The sequence below is a fragment of the Mytilus californianus genome, unplaced genomic scaffold, assembly GCF_021869535.1.
Source record: "Mytilus californianus isolate M0D057914Y unplaced genomic scaffold, xbMytCali1.0.p SCAF_4, whole genome shotgun sequence".
NCBI lineage: Eukaryota > Metazoa > Mollusca > Bivalvia > Mytilida > Mytilidae > Mytilus > Mytilus californianus.
In genome coordinates this window covers 72,179,738-72,196,908 of record NW_026262690.1, presented here as the reverse complement: position 1 = coordinate 72,196,908, position 17,171 = coordinate 72,179,738, and the positions used below count along the sequence as shown (strand labels likewise).

Genomic DNA, 17,171 nt, shown 5'->3' with positions numbered 1-17,171 from the left:
GAATATAGTATACATTGGCACAAATATCGATTTTGTTATCAGCAAATTAAAACATTACTAAATTTGTATTCTTTTCAAACGTTTTTTTGGGATGTATAAGTACACATCCACGTTCATTTTCTATATAGAGATAACTCTATCTATATATTACATTATACATATTTATTAACAGGTTCACTCCTAACTATCCTACTGCCTGTCGATACTTTTATATTGGCATTGCACAAGTCATGTCTTCTTTGACTGTCCATGACGTTAAAACACTAAATCCCTGGGATGTGTTTTAGTTGATTTTAGTCTCTGATGCATGATTTTTCATTATTAATTGTTTTTGGCTTTTAACTAGCTAGATTTGAACACTTCAATCTCTAAAGGAAATCTCCATACTAAAATTTACGACAAAAGAGACGACTTTTCATTCCCTATTGTTAATTTTCCTTTTTTAGACGGCGATGTTCCATTTGCTTCATCATACGGTGTTAATATATCCCAACTCGTTCGTTATGCCCGTGTGTGTAGTGATGTCATAGATTTTAACGAACGTAATCAATGCATCACTGGTAAATTATTAAGTCAAGGATTTCGTTACCATAAATTACGTAAAACTTTTACTAAATTCTTTCATAGATACAAAGATTTGATTAGTAAATTTGCCTGTTCCTGTAGAAAACTGATTAAAAATGGTATTTCACATCTTAAATTTTACGGTAATATTGTACTTAAAGCGCGGAAATCACTATGTGATCCGTGTAAACTCATCGAACCTTTAAACAAACTTATTAGTAAAGGTTATCTTACCAATGTTGTAATTAGATCTTTGAATATAGTATACATTGGCACAAATATCGATTTTGTTATCAGCAAATTAAAACATTACTAAATTTGTATTCTTTTCAAACGTTTTTTTGGGATGTATAAGTACACATCCACGTTCATTTTCTATATAGAGATAACTCTATCTATATATTACATTATACATATTTATTAACAGGTTCACTCCTAACTATCCTACTGCCTGTCGATACTTTTATATTGGCATTGCACAAGTCATGTCTTCTTTGACTGTCCATGACGTTAAAACACTAAATCCCTGGGATGTGTTATAGTTGATTTTAGTCTCTGATGCATGATTTTTCATTATTAATTGTTTTTGGCTTTTAACTAGCTAGATTTGAACACTTCAATCTCTAAAGGAAATCTCCATACTAAAATTTACGACAAAAGAGACGACTTTTCATTCCCTATTGTTAATTTTCCTTTTTTAGACGGCGATGTTCCATTTGCTTCATCATACGGTGTTAATATATCCCCACTCGTTCGTTATGCCCGTGTTTGTAGTGATGTCATAGATTTTAACGAACGTAATCAATGCATCACTGGTAAATTATTAAGTCAAGGATTTCGTTACTATAAATTACGTAAAACTTTTACTAAATTCTTTCATAGATACAAAGATTTGGTTAGTAAATTTGCCTGTTCCTGTAGAAAACTGATTAAAAATGGTATTTCACATCTTAAATTTTACGGTAATATTGTACTTAAAGCGCGGAAATCACTATGTGATCCGTGTAAACTCATCGAACCTTTAAACAAACTTATTAGTAAAGGTTATCTTACCAATGTTGTAATTAGATCTTTGAATATAGTTTACATTGGCACTAATACGATTTTGTAATCAGCAAATTAAAACATAACTAAATTTGTATTCTTTTCAAACGGGATGTATAAAGACACACCCACGTTCATTTTGATCTATAAAGAGGTTAACTCCTAACTACATGTAACTACTGCCTGTCGATACATTTATTTTTGACATTGTACAAGTCATGTCTTCTTTGACTGTCCGTGACGTTAAAATACTTAATCCCTGGGATGTATTTTAGTTGATTTTAGTCTCTGATGCATGATTTTTTATCATTAATTGTTTTTGGCTTTTAACTAGCTGTCAGTAACTGCGAGTACACTCAAATCGTACTTTCTTGTTTATTTGACCTGTTGATACTAATTGTAATGCTTTTTTTTGTTATTTAATGTTATTCAGGGTTATATCCGGTCTACATACCAGCTTTGATAAGTGTTTGGTATTATTATAAATTTTCACTTCTTCGTAGTATGAACATCAAAATTATTTATTTTGTAAAAATATTTCCCTTTCTCTATTTGAACTGTACACGTATACCTAAGAACAAAATTATTTTCATTTACCTGTGTTAAAAATAATTGCAAATGGCTGATATTTTTGTTCAAGCATATTGTTTTTCTTAAATTGTATAACATTTCACAGCGGTATTACATGTTACTTTAATCATTCTTCCCTTAGTATATTTATTTTGTATTTACATTGTATCATAGATCAAATTAATTTGTTCAGTGTATGTTCACTGGTGTTAATATGTCTTTTGATTGAGTTAAGCCATTTCAATTGATATTTTATAGTGTGTCTTTCTATGTTGTGATGTTACACTATTGTTTCAGATAAGGGTGAAGGTTTGGTACCATTAAAACGTTTAAACCCGCTGCAATTGTTTGCACCTGTCCTAAGTCAGAAATTTGATGTTCAGTAGTTGTCGTTTGTTGATGTGGTTCATAAGTGTTTCTCGTTTCTCGTTTTTTATATAGATTAGACCGTTGGTTTTCCCGTTTGAATGGTTTTACACTAGTAACTTTTGGGGCCCTTTATAGCTTGCTGTTCGATGTGAGCTAAGGCTCCGTGTTGAAGACAGTACTTTGACCTATAATGGTTTACTTTTATAAATTTTGATTTGGACGGAGAGCTGTCTCATACCACATCTTCTTATATCTATTAAATAGCTTTCTGCTTTAAAATATTAAATGTTTATTCAAATCCTAGTATTTTTTCCTTTTCGGTGATTTAAATATGAAAAAGGCTTCCACTTTTTCTTTTTCTTTTTTTCCCTTTCTAATGGTTAAATGAATTAGTAGGAAGGAAAACAACATTCATATAAGACAGTAGTAGAAACATAACGAATTTTTCTGATCATCCATTTTTACCCAAAATCAGACGATAAATGGAAACTCACACATTATGTATATTTTCGTAGCCTCAACATCCTTCTATATGTGAATACAGCATTAAAGCACTTTTAATAGTTAATACAATATTTAACATGAACAATTTTTATTTTCGAGCGACTAGGAAAACTCCCAAAATTTACACCAAAAACACGGAAATCAATACAAAGGTAAGATATAGATATAAGAAGATGTGGTATGAGTGCAAATGAGACAACTCTCAATCCAAGTCAAAATTTATAAAAGTAAACCATTATAGGTCACAGTACGGTCTTCAACACGGAGCCTTGGCTCACACCGAACAGTAAGCTATAAAGGACCCCAAAAATTACTAGTGTAAAACCATTTAAACGGGAAAACCAACGGTCTAATCTATATAAAAAACGAGAAACATTTATGAACCACATCAACAAACGACAACTACTGAACATCAGATTCTTGACTTAGGACAGGTGCAAACAAATGCAGCGGGTTTAAACGTTTTAAATGTACCAAACCTTCACACTTCGATGAGTTTACACGGATCACATAGTGATTTCCGCGCTTTAAGTACAATATTACCGTAAAATTTAAGATGTGAAATACCATTTTTAATCAGTTTTAATTTGCTGATGACAAAATCGATATTAGTGCCAATGTAAACTATATTCAAAGATATAATTTCAACATTGGTAAGATAACCTTTACTTATAAGTTTGTTTAAAGGTTCGATGAGTTTACACGGATCACATAGTGATTTCCGCGATTTAAGTACAATATTACCGTAAAATTAGGATGTGAAATACCGTTTTTAATCAGTTTTCTACAGGTACAGCCAAATTTACTAATAAAATCTTTGTATCTATGAAAGAACTTAGCAAACGTTTTACGTAATTTATGGTAACGAAATCCCTGACTTAATAATTTAACAGTGATGCATTGATTACGTTCGTTAAAATCTACACACACGGGCATAACGAACGAGTTGGGATATATAAACACCGTATGATGGAACCAAAGGAACATTGCCGTCTAAAAAAGAAAAAATAACAATAGGGAATGAGAAATCGTCTCTTTTGTCGTAAATTTTCGTAGCATTTCTATTGAAATGCCTACAATATCCTTTTTTCCATTATGTCAAAAGATGTGTTGCCGTCTGGTATAAAATTCTTTTTTTCTCAGTAAACACGATTTAAAGAGCTCAAATTTTCTGTTTGAGATTTTTCAACCAATTTTTCACGAGAAATTCTAAATTTGAAGGTTTTGTTACGTTATATTATGCGTTATGCTATGTAACATGCTATGTTATGTTATGTTATGTTATGTTATGTTATGTTATGTTATGTTATGTTATGTTATGTTATGTTATGTTATGTTTTGTTTTTATTTTCTGTTTTTTGTTTTTGTTTTTGTCGTTATTTATTTCATTATTTATTGTTATTAGCTACATGCTTTGTTGATCTTGGTTTTCTTCATTTTTCGTGTGTGAAACAATGTGCTCTTTGCATAGCGAATATGTTTGTTTCATGAATGAATTTTTGTCAGAACAACAGTGAAATTGCTATATTGTTCAACTAAATACATTTGTGTAAAACTATTTTTCATATAGTTCATCTTTTTACTTTAAACAATGCGAACTTTTCTTTTCAATGTTGTCAGCATTTTCCTAAAAATAGGTTATTTCATGTTAACATGTTGTGATGCAAATAACCTGAAACGAATGTTGTGAATTTGTTACAGCTTGAAACGAAACATATGTATTTTTTCAGCACAAAGAAACCTAGGAAGTTACAACATGAATGTAAGAAAAGGATTATTATAAAAACACAAAGTTTTATGATATACGTCCTTATACAAAGAATTATGAAGCAACACGTGGTTAGTCTTATACGTTCAAAATTATGGCATATTTACATTCCTTTTGACTGTCTAGCATGCAAAAGGTTAACACGGCACAATGGACCAAGGAATACTTGTGCTGGTTTTTGTCTTAAGCTTTTCAGGTAAATGATATTTTACATAAATGTATTGACAACCTAGTTTTTCTTTTTCTTCAATTTGAATTGATTTAAAATATCTATTTTCCTAATTATGAAATAGAGGCGGCAGATACCAAGGGGATATTCAAAACTTATACGTTAATAAAAAAAAGGACAATGCCAGGGAAAAAAAACCAAAAAAGGGCGAAAAGATGAAAAAGTACACAAAACAAAACATAGCAAAATAAATATTGAGCAAAACGATTTTAATAATTGAAGGCATCACAAATGAAGATGCCAGTTTCATTGTTATTCGACAATCTTCTTTTTGTAACAATTTTACACATGCCCGTATGATTAAATTCTCTTTTTTATGGGGAGGGGGGTGATAAAGAAAAAAAGATCAGTATGAAAATAAGGAGATGTGGTATGATTGCCAATGAAATAACTAGCCACCAAAGTTTTAAAGAAGTGTATGTAAGCAATTATAGGCAACCGTACGGCCTTCCATAATGAGAAAACCCATACCATATAGTCGACTATAAAAGGCCCCTACATTGAAAATGTGAAACAGTTCAATTGAGAAAACTAACGCTGAACCATATTTATACAAAACGATTTAAGAAAAACAAATATGTCAGATATGAAACAACGATAACCACTTAGCTAAAGGTTCCTGACTTGGGACAGGCACATAAAGAATGTTGCGGGGTTAAACATATTTGTGAGCGTTCAACCATCCCCTTACCTTGGACAGTGGAGTTACAGCAAAACATAAGAACAAACTGTAAAAATCAGTTGCAATTTGCTTAACTACAACAAGATCGGTAAGAGGAACATTTCGGTTTCGGTAAATTCAGTAGTATTTGTACTCTCCACCATCTTGCTGTTAAGATATGTCCGGTCAGTTAAAAAGCGGCCACGTGCATTTTTTTTATATCTGAACTAAGTATTACTGATATATACGAATTGCCTGCAAATTGAATAAACCGATCAGGTTTGATGGTAAAATAATTGCATAAACACAACTGAATTTATCACAAGTAAAAAAAACGAAAAAGATAAAAGCAAACAAATGAAAAGAGTCTTCGAAGACATTTACTGCCGCACCAAAACTAAAAAAATAAAAATGTCAAAAATAAAATTTCATCACAGAAATGAATTTCTCTTCAACATTACATTAAAATATGTAGTCGATTGTGATGAGCCATCCGGTTTAAATTTTTAGAATGCAAATGCTGGACTGAAATTATTAGTTCATCCGTTGTTTTATATGGCGGTGTATATAATTATTTTTGTCTAGGTTTCTTACTTTTGTTTCTTTTTTTTTCGTATTTGTAATTTGAAAATGAGTAGTTGTCTTAGTTTGTTTTTTCAAGGGATCTGATCCCCTTCCTCTATTTTAAGAAATTGCAAGCTATGGCTCTTACAGAATCATTGTTCATTTTTACAGTATCTACGAAAGAAGCAGGAAGATGTGGAAAGCTTTCAGATAGTAAGATACATTTTATCTGTACTGTGATTGATTTTTGTCGATATTTTCCCGAATGTGTATTACTTTTTACAAGTGTTTCTTTTTTCTGGCATGTTTAACATTTGCGGCACCAGGTTAAAGTTGATATTTAGATGATAACATTAGCTCAGTATTCAGTGATGCGGTACTGACATGATTTATATCAACATTTCTTTAATTGCCCTAAGGTTACAACTTCCTCAGGCAAAGTTGATGGACTTGTCTATTATGTTTAGGTCCCTGTTGGTCATAAAGCTCTTCAAATGTTTCAGTAATCATACATCCTTGTCTTTCAAATATTCAAATTTAAGCGTTCCTGACAAAGATAAATCCAGAAAAAGGGTTTCAGACGCTAATCATACATTCTTGTTTTTCAAATATTTAAATTAGAGCGTTCCTGAAATAAATCCAGAAAAAGGGTTTTGGACGCATACATTTACAAAATAAAAATATTACATAAAATATTTTTTAAAGCTTTAAACAATATTGTTTTTGTATATAAATCCTAATAGAGATTTCCAATAAAATGACATTACTCGGCATAACCAACCTGAAGGATGACGGAGGGGAGCATAGACTGCATGAATTTTTAGCTCGTTGAATACACATACGTTGTTGGAATAGATGTTATTTGAAAATTAGCACAAACTACTATTTTAATTCTTTACACATTTTGTTATTAAATTTGGGATGATTTCATTGACAACAACCTTTAAAGGAAATAATTAATTCAGTTACCGGTAATCAAATGCACCGATCATTACTTAGTCATTTCACTTGACCCATATATTTATCTCTCAAACGATGAATTTATAAAAGCTACTAAATCAAAATTAAGTTTGAAAAATAAAAATGATGGAATCTGAAGCGAGATCTCATTTTTGTTTAAAAAGTTATAAGATTTAAACAAGAGTTTCAAACACGCCGGAATGTAAAAGGTGTACATGACTTGCTTCTTCTTCCTTTTTTTAGCATACTTCTATAATTTATTTCAAGATACTTTTGTCAAAGGTAAAGATTTAGATCACTGATGCATCTTTCTGATAGTACTTTGTCACCTTTCCGTAGAATTTTATCAAATGGAATTGATGAGGACGCATCTTCAAGAAAAAATTACACTTTACTGAATCAGTTAATTTTTTTTATATCTTGTCTTTAATTATATTGATGCATGGATTCTAGAAAGAGCCCGTACAAATTTATGCGTAATTTAATGTCATTGCTCTTAAATTGTTTTTCTAAAATGTTTGGCGATTAACTTATACATAAAGGAATGAAAAACGGACATGTACGGAATATTTGATTGAAGTTTTGTTAAGTAGGATAATCATTTTAGTTTTATGACCAACTTATGATAGCAAGGGGATATTATATTTACTGGTCTGTGAATCCGTCCGTTCTTCCGTTCTGTTTAAAATATAAAACGTTTAAAATTATATATCAAATTAGAGTTTTACCCGGATGAAGTGGTGCACTGAACATAGAAATATGATCATGTGAAGGGGCACGGTGTCTTGAGGCCACGCATTCTTGTTGCAAATGTTTTGATTAATACACGTACAAGTATATGTATCTTCCATATTCATAACTGTCTCTTTGGTCGCGCTCGCCTCAACAGTAACCCTTCAAAGGTGATCGGGGCAATAGAAATATGGTCACTATTGGTCTTGTTCCGATCTGCAGTTAAACCATTGCCAAAGTGGGGAGTCCGTTTGGTTGTGCGGGATGTACAAGTACGCAGTCCCGTCCGGTCAGAGTGGGACGTTAAATCTGATGCCTCTTGTAGAGAGAATGTGACATTGCTCTCTACACGTTAATTATGCATGAAATATTCGCCACTGAAAGTAAAGCAACCAACTATCAATCAATCGACAGTAGCGTAACTTGAATTTTATTTCTGGTGAAGTAAATGATTTGAATTTTGGCAGTCAAAGCCTCACCTTGGTTAAAAGACGTCAATGCCAATAGGGAGTGGACGGTTAATTGAAAGTATGAATCGCAAAATAGGTGTAGGTGATCATACTCTTTATAGGTCACAGATTTGTGGAATTTTATCAAGAATTAATATTTCTAGTGCGTATTAAATCAATATATTTCAATGAAACTGCTGGTTAAAGGTTTAATTCTCAGTATACAGTTACAGACAGGTCCTGATCAAAACAAAAATAATTGAATGAATTATATGTATGACCTCCTTTAAAATGCTTTTGTACAGATTTAGGGATATTAAGTTTAAGATCCACTATTTCTTTTAACTTTATACGTTTAGCTTTTGTCAAAATGTATGGATGATAATAACAGGGTGAACTATGAAGTCATGCTTATATTAACCAAGGTACAAGAATACTACATAAAATGTAGGAATGCCAAGTGTCTGTTGAAAACTTTGTTTACAAAAAGTAACAAGTTTGTTGTCAAAAAAATAGCAAGCATCATATCAGTTTCACAGTTCTGACCTCTTGTTTGGATCAGTTTTTTGCGAGGTATACTTTGTCTGTTACTTAAAAAAATATTTGCATCTACCTTGTTCATTTTATGAAAGAAAGTTTTCAAGACGTTAATAATGAGGAATGAGTGAATAAAGAGTAAATCAGTCAACGTTTTGAACCGTCGTCACTCAGTATACCTTATATAATTCTCTTTATCTGTCTTTTTTAATGGTAAAAAATTTGGTGAGGCGGTTGCCTCATTGCGTCAATGGAAGCTACACCACTGCTCGAGTGCGGGAAGTCTTGGGCTCGTTCCTGGCCCGTTTCAAATCGAAGACTGGCTGCCTCTCTGCCAAGCACGCAACATTTAGGAGTTAGGAGTAAGAGCAAAGATTGGTCGGTCAGGGGTCAAACTCATGTGTCCGGGTATGATGACATGTCTTCCTGCAGTAAAATACAAAGTCTTGTTCATATTCATCTTCTCGTCCTAAATATGCATAAATAAAATATAATTTAATTAATTCTAAAAAACAACATATATAAGGATTTTTTTTATCAATACATTTTATAATAAATGAAAAATATTTTGTTTAGAAATTAAATGGAAGCGATAGTTTTATCTCAATTTTCAACTTTTATAAAGAGACAGATTCTGACAAACTCTGGTTTCGATATTTTAGAAATTGTCAGAAAAAATATCCTTCAAAATATTTCCCCCCTAATAGAATTAAATTAAATAAGTTCGTGAAAATAGTAAAATTGAAAACAAATGACACCAACAAATATAATACGAGGGTCGTTAAAAAATTTTGTGGATCGAGTGGGTAATGTCACTTGACGCCTTGTGGTGAGTCCTTATACCAGTGGTAGGTCTACATATGGAATCGTTAATTCAGCGTTTACGTTCAAGCATTCTATTGTTAAACATTAGTATTACCTCCAGAATATATGTAGTGCAAGATTGTTCATGTGTTTTCTCGATATATATTTTATATATGTTAAAATGTGAAAATCAAGATCTATAATTATTTGATATATGATAAGAGCGCCAGGACGGATTCAGAGATTAGGGCGCACCCGATGTGTCTCCACTCGACAGACATATGTCTTAACTACTATTCTAGGTCTCCAAATTCGAATATTCCTTAAAAGAAACAAAAAATAAATATTGTGAATTTTGTCGTTAAATTTAGAGTATCATTCATACTTCGCGAATTTCATTGAACTAGTTGTAGTTAATGTTATAAACATTTAGAAACTATGTGCTTGAACAATTCCCGCGCAAATATGTGTAATTGTGATTTACATAATCAACGTATTGTACGTAAGTGTATTTTACACGATTTTTCTTTATATTGATATAAGAAGATGTCGTATGAGTGCAAATGAGACAACTCTCCATCTAAGTCAAAATATTTAAAAGTAAATCATTATAAGTCAAAGTACGGTCTTCAACACGGAGCCTTGGCTCACACCGAACAGCAAGCTATAAAGGGCCCCAAAAATTAGTAGTGTAAAACGATTCAAACGGGAAAACCAACGGTCTAATCTATATAAAAAACGAGAAACGAGAAACACTTATGAACCACATCAACAAACGACAACTACTGAACATCAGATGCCTGACTTAGGACCTTTAGTTATTAATAAAAAACTCATCATAGATACCAGGATTGAAATTTTATATTTACGCCAGACGCGCGTTTCGTCTACTTAAATGGTTGTTTAATTTGCGATATACTTAAAATTGTGTAAGATACATTTCATTAAGAAAAGTGTTGTTGTGGGAATGTAATACATGCCCCCTTTACATTCGTTCGTACCTTTAGTCAAAATGTAAGATAGCTTTATTACTACGAGTGTCTTATCAAAGAATTGGGAATAAATGAATGAAAGAAGTTAGATTATTCAATTTCACACTGTACAGGTATATTAATGATGTTCTTTCCATTAGTAATTCAAACCGGTTTTCTGATTGGGTCCCATTGATATATCCTCCTGAAACCACTTATAAAGCTTCCTCCGCCTCATTTCTAGACATTTACGTCGAATTTTAAAACACCGATCATCTCAGAACCAGGATCTATGACAAACGAGACGATTTCAATTTGAAATTATAAATTATCCTCACCTTAGCAGCAATATATCAACTTCACCTGCGGATGGAGTATACATTTCTCAACTCATCTGATATTCAAGAGCTTTGCAGCTGCTACTCAGACTTTGTTAAACGTCACCGGTGTCTCAGCAAAAAATTGACAAGCCAGTGATTTGTCAAAAAACGTCTTGTCCTTTTTCTCAAAAAGTTCATCGGAAAGTGCCAAGAACGTATAGTTAAATATTCGGTGTCTACTTCACAAATAATACAATATGGTCTTGAGTAATAGATTCTAGGTGCTGAAGCTAGGTATCGTTTTTATTTTACTTTAGTTTCATCGTTATTTGTCTTCATGCTGTTTTGTTTCTTTTGGTCGTCTGACTTTTAATGTGACTTAGGTATTTCAATATGCATCCCGCCATCGTTATTTTTACTTTGGGTGTTCCAGGTGCAGGTGGGTCCTGAGGTGCAATTCGGACACCACAGGGTTTTATTTACCGTGTTTATTTTGTTTACCATTGTATTTATATTTTTCACATTATCGAGAAAGTGTATACTTTATACGATATGTACTTAATGTATCAATGATAAAAAATTGACAAAAAATAAATTTTTTATCGGGGTCCGTGTCAATTTACTATCAACGACAAAAAAAATTTTGTTGTCTTTGTTAAATTTACCATCTACTTCAGCACTTTTTTTGTTGGCGTCGTAAGATTTATTTGTATGTTTACCTGAATTTTTGGTCAGCTTTGTCGTATGTCTGTGGTGTATATTTACACAATTGTGGCTGCTAGATCCAAAATATTGTCATATTAATCTATAATGTCTGTTCGGGTTGTTCACCCAATTGTCAATATAACGGAACTATATACAACAGTCATACAAGTAGGATATTTATCTAGCTATAAAGCCAGGTTTAACCTATAATTTTCTTTGGAAAATGTCTGAACCAAATCAGGAATATGGTAGTTGTTTTTCACTTGTTCCAGTGACTGATAGCGTTTGATTTTGTCCGTTTTTATGGACTTCCCCTTTTTGAATTTGCCTTGGAGCTTTTTGCTATACTTTTTTACAAAGCGTTACTGTCGGTTATTTTTGAAGAATATTGCTTTTTGTCCACCAACTTTATGGAAAATTTGATTTTAGTAAAATGCATATATTATGTATCAGGTTACAAAAAAAATGTTTCAAACCCAAAATTATATTTCATATAAAAAGACCAAAATATAATTGATGACAAGGCACATACAACTTTATAAACAAACAAATATTTATGTTTTGGAACACAATGTGTATTTTTTAATTTTTCAGGTTGTGGTAAAAGTAGCTTTGATAGATCTATAACTGTTGGAGGTGGTCAGACATTCAGTGGACCAATCAAAATTCACCTTGATATATCTATAGACGTTGGTAAATAAAAACAAAATACTTGCTTTTTATTTGTGACAATCATAATTACATATAATGCTTGAAAATTTAAAAAAAATAGTTCCTAATTATTAATGTGGAAAGTACAGATCTACTCGCAACTACTAAAAGCCCATTTGTTACTATTCAATAATCTATGTTTTCCTGGAATAAAATATGTCTGTGTACTAAGCTGTGACTTCAACTACTTCTAAAATTTGTTGTATACATTATATTGAAACATTAAAAAATATGCAATTTACAGATACACTCAAATGTTTTGGAGAATTAAATCCGAATATTAAACAATTAAAAAAGAATGTCTGCTCAATTACTTTCGAAAATATTTTTAGATTATTAGGTACTAAAGTACCGTAATTAAGTTTTTATAATGTTTAATCAAATGAGTTTATTTCTTTTGCAAAATTTCAGGCGGAACTGGTCGTTATCATCATTGTAGAAAGTTACGGCATCACCCGAAATGCAAATTGCTACGGCAACGATGTCGACGTTTTTGTCACCATCGTCACTGCAAATATAACGATCATCACCATGTGATAATTGGTCACCATCCAAGTGCGATACTTGGTACCTATCACCGTGTGATATATGGTCACTATCACCGTTGGCTTCATCGATACAAGTATCGTATGATCCATTACCATAACAACCACCATAGACTTCATAACCTTCGTTTAGTTCATTATCACCGTCACAGTAGGCGTCAATATCGAGATTTAATCCGACTACATCGATATAAGAAACACCAGCTTATGCTAAATTATGACCAAAACATCAGTAGGTTTTACCACCACCATAATATTTATTTACACCAGAAACAAAAGCGTTGGCTGAAGTATTTTAAACGCCATATTCGTAGGTTTTCCAAGCACCGACACTTCCATATCCACAGGTTTCACCACCAACATAGACTTCAACGAAATCAACATCAAATACGTTGGCTTCACTTACACCACCGTCGTATCCGTACGTTAAATCAATACCATATGCTTCTTCGACATCAGAAACAAAAGCATTTGAATCAGTATAATCACCATCACCACAACAGTAGGTTTTATCATGAACAAAAGTATTCTAAACAACAAACCAGTAGATTTCGCAATCACCATCACCACCATGTGCGCAGGTTTCATCGCCACCGTCGCTACCTTATGCGTAGATTTCACCATCACCGTAGACTCCAACGATATCAACTGCACAAGCGTTGGGTTAAACTTCACCACCGTCATGTCCGTAGGATTTACCGACACCATAGTCTTCTTCATTATCAGGAACAAAAGCATTTGATTCAGTATGACCATCATCAGCGCATCCATAGGTTTCACCATAGGCTTCATTTACATAAGGAACACAAGCGTTTGGTTAAAAATTTGAAACAGCACATCCACCGGTTTCATCATCACCGCCATCACCATATGCGTAGGTTTCATCGCCACAGTAGTCACCATTTGCGTAGGATTCTCCTACACAATAGACTTCAACGAAATCACTTGCAAAAGCAGTTGGTACAGGTTCATCACCACCACGTTCGGAGGTTTAATCGACTCGAAGGTCTTCGTCGTCATAAAGAACAAAAGCGATTGCTTCGGTTAAATCACTATCACCACATTCGTATATTTCATCAACAACACAGGATTTGGAAAAATCAGCAAAACAAACTTTGGGTTCGGCATAACCCCCATCACGTTCGTAAGTTTCATAACCACCATAAACATCGACACTATCAGGAGAAAAAACTTTGGGTAAAGTTTCACCATCACCATGTCCGTACGTTTCACCAATACCATAAGCTTCTTCAATATCATAAAGATAAGCGTTTGATAAAGTATAATCACCATCACCACATCCGTAGATTTTATCATAATCATAGATTTCATTTACATCAGAAACACAAGTACTCTACTCGCCAAATCCGTAGGTTTCTGAATCACCGCCACCACCATGTGCGTAGGTTTCAACGCCACAGTCGTGAGCATATACGTAGATTTCATCACCATCGTAGACTTCAACGATATGAGCTACAAAGGCGTTGGATTAAGTTGCACAATCGCCATGTTCGAAGGTTTCACCAACACAATAGTCTTCGTCGATATCAGGGAAAAAAGCGTTTGATTCGGTATAATCACCATTTCCACATCCGTAGGTTTTCTCATAGTCATAGGCTTGTTATACATCAGGAACACAAGTGTTGGCTTAAGCATTCGAAACACCATGTCCAAAGGTTTCACCATCGCCTCCATCACCATATGCATAGGTTGCATCGCCACAGACGTCATCATTTGCGTAGGTTTCACCTACACAGTAGACTTCAACGATATCAACTGAAAAAGCGTTCGGTAAAGATTCACCACCACCATGTTCGTAGGTTTAAACGACATGAAACTTTTCGTCATAATAAGGAACAAAAGCGTTTGATTCGGTATAATCACTTTCACCACATCCGTTTATTTCACCAACAACACAGGCTTTGGAAACATCAGCAACACAAACTTTGGGTTCGCCATACCGACAACCATTTCCGTAAGTTTAATACTTACCAAAGACTTCTACAATACCAGAGGCAAAAACGTTGGGTTAAGTTTCACCACCAGCATGTCCTTTTGAAACATCAGCAAAAAAAAGACTGGAGTCACCATAATCATTTCCGTAGGTTTAACTACCACCATAAGAATCATCTTCAGTACCACCGTCACCTAAACAGACATCTTCACAGTCGATATCTCAACAAACATGGTCGTCATCGTCATGTGAACAGCTATCTTCACCCTCGTTATCGTCGTCAGCAAAATCGTTGGGTTCACTTACGCAACCACCATCATAAAAATACGCTTTATCTACACCAGAAACACCAGCGTTGGCAAACGTTTTCTCAATACCACTTACGTAGGTTTCACCACCACCGCCATCACTATGAGCAAATGTTTCTTCATCACCGTCATAAACATGTGCGTAGGTTCCACCACCACCACCATCACCATGTACGAAGGTTTCTTCATCACCGTCGTAAACATGTGCGTAGGTTTCACCACCACCGCAATCACCATGTAAGAAGGTTTCTTCACCACCGTCATAAACATGTGCATAATTTTCTTCAACACAGCCATCTCCATGTGAGAAGGTTTTTTCAGCAACGTCGTAAACATTTGCGTACGTTTCACCACCATCGGTATCTGCAACAAAAGCGTTGGATGCACTTTCACAAGAACCAATCCCGTACGTTTCACAAATACCATAAGCTTTTCCGATATCAAAATAAGATAAGGACACACCAGCAAGAAAAGCATTGGGTTCGGTTTCACCACCACCATCACTTCCGTAGGTTTCAACAACATTATAGACTTTGGAAGCACCAGCTACAAAAACACTGGGTTCGATATCACCACAACCATCGCTTCCATAGGTTTCACCAACATCATATACTTTGGAAACAACTATTAGAAAAACATTTGGTTCAGTATTACCAACAAAAGTTTCACACTTACCATAGGCACCATCAGCAACATTCAAACATGCATCATCACCATCGTTATCTCAAGAAAATGTTTGGTCATCGTCACCAAAGTAATCTCAACAAGCATCGCCAAAACCACCGTCATCTCAACATGCATCACCGATACCACCGTCATCTCAAGAGGCATCATCATCATCGTATTTTTGGTAATATAATAATATAATTATCGTTAAAATATTTAAATTTATTCACACTTAATCCAAATAGTAACGATTTCATTATGTTTGAGGTTTATCTTTTCTTATTATATATTCTTAGGCTAAATAAAGTTTAGATATCATGACGAGTAGAAAAAAATGCGAATGTATTGCGACTACAAGTTCTCAGTCATCAAATATTAAACAGTTTCTAGAAATGATAATTACGTGAGAAGGGATGACAGTAATGTACATGAAACATAAGTGATTTTTTGCTGAATTGTAAAAGAGAGGCGAAGGATACCAAAGGGACATTTAAACTCTATAAGTCGAAAATAAACTGAAAACTCCATGGCTAAAAAAGAAAAAGACAAACAGACAAACAACAGTACAAAACATAGTAAACCAAAGACTGAGCTACACGAACCCCAACAACAATTAAGGGTGATCTCAGGTGCTCCGGAAGGATAAGCAGATCCTGCTCCATATGTGTCACCCGTCGTGTTACTCATGTAAGTACAAACCCGGTGATATGTCTAATTCGGTAGGTCACATTCGGGGGAAAGGGGACGAGATTGTAGTTACGACTATTGGTACATATCCGTCTAAACTGCATTTGGTTTCTTCAAATTAATATCTAATACATGTATCTTCCTTTTTAAAGTGAAAAGAGACCAATCCGTAGAATTTTAGTATATAGTTAGATACAACAAATACTTCATTAGTTGATGTTAATAATATGGTAGTATTTGTATCAAATTTATTCAATTATTCGTCTTGGTAAAGGCATAAATGATCATTCGGGTATAGAAATATTATAGTGAGCTACTTCACTGTGTATCATCGCCACCGGAAATTGGGTACTAACGAAGCGGAGAGAAATGGAAAAAAAAGTGAACAAGGTAAGAATTCATTCAATTTAAAGCATTTCTACTGATTTGACGTGGGTACCGCTTAAGAAATGATTTTCTGATATATAATTCTTTAAATTATTAGGCCGATAAGTACAAAATTAAGACAAGATTTTGTGTTATACTCAAGAACTTGCCACTTAGTACCTG

General features: G+C 33.6%; 1 protein-coding gene across 1 annotated transcript; it reads left to right on the top strand.

Annotated features, from left to right (window-relative positions):
- Nucleotides 1–4,927: 4,927 nt before the first annotated feature.
- On the top strand, nucleotides 4,928–16,803 carry LOC127737066 (uncharacterized). The gene is made up of 5 exons (XM_052247599.1): nucleotides 4,928–5,015; nucleotides 6,445–6,486; nucleotides 12,346–12,444; nucleotides 12,874–15,411; nucleotides 16,775–16,803. Exons 1-5 carry the CDS (start codon nucleotides 4,970–4,972, stop codon nucleotides 16,801–16,803), a joined length of 2,754 nt encoding a protein of 917 aa, XP_052103559.1. The 5' UTR covers nucleotides 4,928–4,969.
- The last annotated feature ends 368 nt before the right edge of the window (nucleotides 16,804–17,171 follow it).

Coding starts and splice junctions, on each gene's coding strand:
- LOC127737066 (XM_052247599.1), top strand. CDS start 4,970: ATGGACCAAGGAATACTTGTGCTGGTTTTTGTCTTAAGCTTTTCAG. Junction 6,487..12,345: donor ATGTGGAAAGCTTTCAGATA/GTAAGATACATT, acceptor TTAATTTTTCAG/GTTGTGGTAAAAGTAGCTTT. Junction 12,445..12,873: donor TGATATATCTATAGACGTTG/GTAAATAAAAAC, acceptor GCAAAATTTCAG/GCGGAACTGGTCGTTATCAT.